Below are 5,702 nucleotides of genomic sequence, written 5' to 3'. Positions count from 1 at the left end.
TCCGAACTTCAAAAAAATACCCCCTGTACGGACTGGCGAAGCGTTCGGATTATAGTATGTTATAAAGAAAATAATGGTATATTCTAAAAAAAAACATATTTATTGAGACTTAAGTAACAAAAACAAAGAAATTAATTGTTAGTCGGGGTGCGGGGGCGGGGCAAGGAAATGAAAGACGTGCGTCTCGCGTAGGTGCATCTATTCGACTGATTTGCATACGGTCGCAGCCGCACTACTTATTACTAACATCCCTCCACCCTTAGCCTAAAAATATTGTTTGTAGTTTACAACGTTTCGATTTCTCCGTGGGGGAAGTGGCTCGGCCAATGGAGAAGAATCAGGTGACTCGAACTGATCGGCGGTTTCTCCGGCCGAATCTGACGTAGGGCCTGCCTGGTAAGCCTCAGTTTGCTCAGAGCGCGGGGGCACAGTCCCTTCGCCTAAATTGGTCCCGATTTGCTGCTCCGTGCGATGTGTAGATATGTCGCTGCCTTGCTCAATTGGAGTCGCATCCATCATAGGAATCAGTACCTGTTCCTCCTCGGCAGGTACCACTATAACTGGCGCATCAGCGTGCTGAGTTGGAGTCACGTCGTTTCGCTGTACTGGTGGCAAAATAATTGCAGGCATTTCTGATACAGTTTGGTCCATGTCGTTAGAGGTACTAGAGTGAGTCGCCAAATCATCACGTGATACTTCCTCCCCTTTTAGTTTCAACAGTTGATTAGCATGTCTTTTAATAATGCTGTCAGAGTCACTTAACTTGATCGTGTACAAACTTTTACCCATTTGATCTATTATAGTTCCCTTTGCCCAATAGTTTTTTTGTGCACTGTACATTTTAACTAAAACTATATCGTTCACTTTAAAGTCAACAACTCGTTTCCCGCCGTAGTATTTACACTGTGAAAACTGGTTATCTTTTACAACGCATTCGAGTGCTGCGTCAGCTGTTGCTGGGCGATGCATGGCTAGTGTGTCTAATCTACTTCTTAATTTGTGGCCAAAAACGACCTCTGCTGGTGACTTACCGGTTGTGCTATGTATTGAATTTCTGTATCGCATAAGAAATTCTTGCATTTTGCAATTAAATGATTTCGGATTAATCCCAGACAAAATGAATGATTTAAGCGCTTTTTTTATTATTTTAACATATGCCTCAACCTGCCCGTTGCTACTCGGGTTATATGTTGGCGAAGTTAAATGAGTGATTCCGTTCCTCAAACAAAAGTCCTCAAATTCCGCTGATACAAAGGAAGTGCCATTGTCAGTACATATGGTGTGAAACAACCCAAACCGTGACATTAACTCACATAACTTTTCTATCACTACTTTAGACCCATATCCGTTTGAAACATCGAAACATTCAGGCCATTTTGAATACGCGTCAATAACAATTAGGTACATTTTGTTATTTAAAGGACCTAAAAAATCTAAATGTACTCGATGGAATGCGTGTGGCGGGAACGGCCAGGGCGTCAGAGGGGCACGCGGGGGCGAAGGTCGTAAAGAAGTACATATTTCGCACGACGCAACAAACTTATCTATATCTGCAGACATGCCCGGCCACCAAAACCGGCTCCGAGCCTCTGCTCTCATTTTATTACACCCAAGTGACCAATATGCAGTTCTGTTAGGATTTTGTTGCGACAATTAGTAGGAATCACGACCTTATGACCTCTAGTTACGCATGACTTTTCAACTGCTAATTCGTTTCTAACAGAGAGAAATGGCTTTAAACAGTCACTAACTTGACTAGGCCACCCTTGCATCACATATGTGCGTACAGTTGAAAGTACATTATCTGCCAATGTATGTTTACCTAATTCGCTAATAGTTATTAACTGCTCATTCTCGTAAACAAAGTTAATGTAAGTAGCTCGGTCGGCGGCTACGGCTGGCTCCGCGTCAGCTGTTTCCTTATCAGTTACTCGCACCGCGCGGCTGAGATAGTCAGCTGCGTTGTGGGCACTACTTACATACTCAATAACGAAGTTATATGACATTAGGTAAATGGCGTACCGCTGTAACCTATTTGCCGTAACCTCAGGTATTCCTTTGTCTGGATTAAATATTGACAGTAAAGGTTTGTGATCAGTCCTAAGTACAAAAGGAACTGATCGCCCATACAAATAATGGTGATATTTGCGTACCGCATAGATTAATGCCGTTGCTTCCTTTTGGATCTGACTGTAGCTCTTCTCGGCTGACGTGAGCGACCGAGACGCGTACGATACAGGTCTTTCGATGCCATCGGTCCCAATTTGGGACAAAATTGCCCCTAGGCCCCAGGGTGACGCATCAGTGGTCAAAATTAGTTTTGCATCTGGATCAAAATGAGCCAGCGTTTTTTCTGAAATCAATTCCCGCTTAATGGTGGATACAGCTACATCATGCTCTTTCCCCCATTGCCACGGAACATTTTTCTGTAACAGGTTATGTAATGGGCTTAAAATAGTCGATGCATTTTTCACAAAATTGCGGTAGTAATTCACCATGCCCAAAAATGATTTAAGTTCGGTGACATTGGTTGGGATTTTTGCATCACTTATTGCTTTTATTTTGTCTTGACATTTGTGAAGACCATGGCGATCTATTTTGAATCCCAAGTACGACACTGAGTCTTGGAATAACATGCATTTTTCTTTTTGCAATACTAAACCTGACTCTTGCAGCCTATCAAACACTTTATTTAACCTCATCAAGTGTTTCGACCGATCACGTCCAGTTACCAAAATGTCGTCTTGGAAAATCAGAACACCCTCTAACCCTGATAATATTTTATCTAAAGTCCGTTGAAATATTGATGCCGCCGATGCTAGACCAAAAACTAGTCTCGTGAATTTAAACAATCCTTTAATAGTGTTTATTGTTGTTAACAACTGCGATGACTCACTCAACAATAACTGGTTGTAAGCCTGCGACAAGTCTAACTTAGAAAACTGCTGACCGCCATGTAACTTTGCGAATAGCTCTTCGATGCGCGGTAGCGGGTAGTTTTCTATCACTAACTGCTTATTTAAACTAACCGAGTAATCGGCGCATAGGCGTATGCTGCCATTGTGTTTTAAAACGGGCACTACAGGGCTTGCATAGTCAGAAAATGGCACTGGTACTAAAATCCCTAGGCCTACTAACCTATCTATCTCATTTTCGACCTTTGGCCTTAAAGCAAACGGTACAGGTCGCGATCTAAAAAATACTGGTTTGGCCTCTGGTTTTAAATGCAAATCGACGTAAACATTTTTACAGCAACCCAACCCACCTGTGAATAGTTTCGGGTACATGCGTTCCGCTTTTTCAATTAAGTTTCCTACCTCGCATTTTTTTACCCTTACCATTTCCAAGTTGAATTTAGTGACAAAATTTCTACCTAACAGAGATGGGCCGTTATCTCGTGCTACGAAAACCTGTAATGTAGCTGTCTCACCATCGTACGTAAAGGGCAGGTTGAGAGTACCTAATATCGGAATGTTGCTATCATTATAACTAATTAGAACTGTGTGGTTCGGGCGTAACGGTATGTTACTAAAATATGCGGCATACATTTTGTCTGGCATAATCGTAACCGCCGAACCTGTGTCCAGCTCAAAAGATAGGTCATACTCCGCAACCTGAACAGTCACCATCATCGGTTCGCCACGTGAAGAGCGAATATTATATATAACAAGCTTACCATCATCGCCAGTATCAGCATCAACATCACCGTATTCACCATCTATATAATTCTGACGATACACTTTCTTGCCGGGACACACGCGCCGTAGGTGACCTTTTAAACCGCATTTACCGCATTTATACCGAGAAAACTTGCATGTGGCCACCTCATGTCCTTCATAACCGCAAGCCGCGCAAACCACTTGAGGTTTTTGTGTTAAGCTACCGCTACCGAAGCTGCCTCCTGTGCCGCCGGACCTCGCGCTACGTGGAACCGACGCCATCTTGTACACTGGCATATCGGGACATGGCAGCGTGCTCGATGCCGCTGGTGACGCCTGTGCAGCGCCCTGCCGAGCACACTGAATCCTCTCCGCTACTTCCAATGCCTTGCTGATGGTTAATTTCTCCATATCCATGGTAAAAAGCTTATCTCGCTCGTGCCCCGGTGTCATACCGAGTACAAAGCGATCTCGAAGAGTTTCATCTAAAGTCGTAGCAGAAAAGCCGCAGTCGACCGCTAGTCCACGAATGCGTGCTGCCCATTCTGCCATACTTTCTGTAGGTTTTTGAGTCGACGAGTAGAATCTGTTGCGTTCCGCAAACCCGCACTTTGCAGACTTTAAGTGATCATCCAAAAGTTTCACGAGTTCATCATACTCTAGGGTTCCCACGACTTTGGGTAATGCTAAGTCCCTCAGCAGTTTATAAGAACCCTCGGTAAGACTGCTCAACAAGATAGCCCGACGCTTACACTTGGCCTTGTCCGCCGCGGCGTCTATATCGTTGGCCACGAACCATTGTTCCAAACGTTCTTTGAACACTAACCAATCTTGCACCTCATGATTAAACATGGTTAACGCTCCTATTGACACTTTAGCCATGATCACTGTTTTATTTTTGCACGCGTAATAATTAAAGGTATAGCCCAGTCGCCACTGTTAGTCGGGGTGCGGGGGCGGGGCAAGGAAATGAAAGACGTGCGTCTCGCGTAGGTGCATCTATTCGACTGATTTGCATACGGTCGCAGCCGCACTACTTATTACTAACATTAATCAACAAAGTACCTTAACACAAAATAATCGCGAACTATTTATTGACAGAGCAAAGGCTTTGTCCCTCAAATTACGTAGCATCATTCGTCAGCCCAGTCCAAACAAGTGGTCAATGCTGATATAGCTTGCGAGTGGGGAATTTTTTTGACATTAAGAGCCGAAGAATCGTCAATAAAAGACTCGTCACATCCAGATTCGTCAGTCTCTTGCGAAAGTTGGGCTATGATCTCATCGTCAGTTCAGAGAAAGGGGTAACTCGGCAGTTCGGATTACAGTGACGTTCGGATTAGCCTATGTACGGATTATCAGGGCCCTACTGTACTTAACTAGACAAGTCATGCAAGAAGATTCTTGATGACTATCCGTAACCATAACGTTGGTTTTGAAAAGCGGCGCGGAATTCTTAATAGCTACACTGAAAAACGAATTAGCCGAACTCATTGAGTAATTAAAAAAATAACTGAAAAATAACGTTCGCATTTTTAGGTCCATTAAAAAATAACGTTTCGCATTTTTAGGAGCAATTTTTACGTTAATAACGTTTATGGTATAGAATTTAATCAGGTTGGCGAGTCTGACTCGGACTTGTCCTGTTTTTTTTTTATATTTATACACAATTGTTACGTATCAAGACGGTACAAACACGGCCCGGCTGGTTTCGTGGCCCCGTCTCCACACCGGGCTACTTTAATAAATGCCCTGTCTTTGCTTTGCTTTATAATTCCTTGCTGGAATAAGGTGTCTGTATTGTAATGCTGAAGGATATGAATTGTCGGCGCACGCGAGCTGAACTTTCCTCATATTTATAATGCAGTTTATGAGACATTTTCACCTACCTCTATACCATCTTCTGGTAGAGTCAGCATCAATAATGGCGGAAGAAACTCTTCGTCTTCCTTCTTGCGTTATTCCGGCTTTTTGCCACGGGTCATAGGAGCCTGGGGTCGTAAGGAATTAGCGTAGGCTCTAGTCTAGTTCTTACGAAAGCGA

General features: G+C 43.4%; 1 protein-coding gene across 1 annotated transcript; it reads right to left on the bottom strand.

Moving 5' to 3' along the window:
* Window positions 1-320: 320 nt before the first annotated feature.
* LOC134650119 (uncharacterized) lies at window positions 321-4,702 on the bottom strand. The gene is made up of 2 exons (XM_063504954.1): window positions 3,677-4,702; window positions 321-912 (listed from the first exon to the last, which is right to left on the bottom strand). The coding sequence occupies exons 1-2, from the start codon at window positions 4,539-4,541 to the stop codon at window positions 899-901; spliced, it is 879 nt and encodes a 292-aa protein (XP_063361024.1). The 5' UTR covers window positions 4,542-4,702; the 3' UTR covers window positions 321-898.
* Window positions 4,703-5,702: the final 1,000 nt, after the last annotated feature.

Source organism: Cydia amplana, chromosome 8, assembly GCF_948474715.1.
Source record: "Cydia amplana chromosome 8, ilCydAmpl1.1, whole genome shotgun sequence".
Lineage (NCBI taxonomy): Eukaryota > Metazoa > Arthropoda > Insecta > Lepidoptera > Tortricidae > Cydia > Cydia amplana.
Note: the sequence above shows the minus strand (reverse complement) of the source record. Positions and strands in the feature narration are given on the sequence as shown.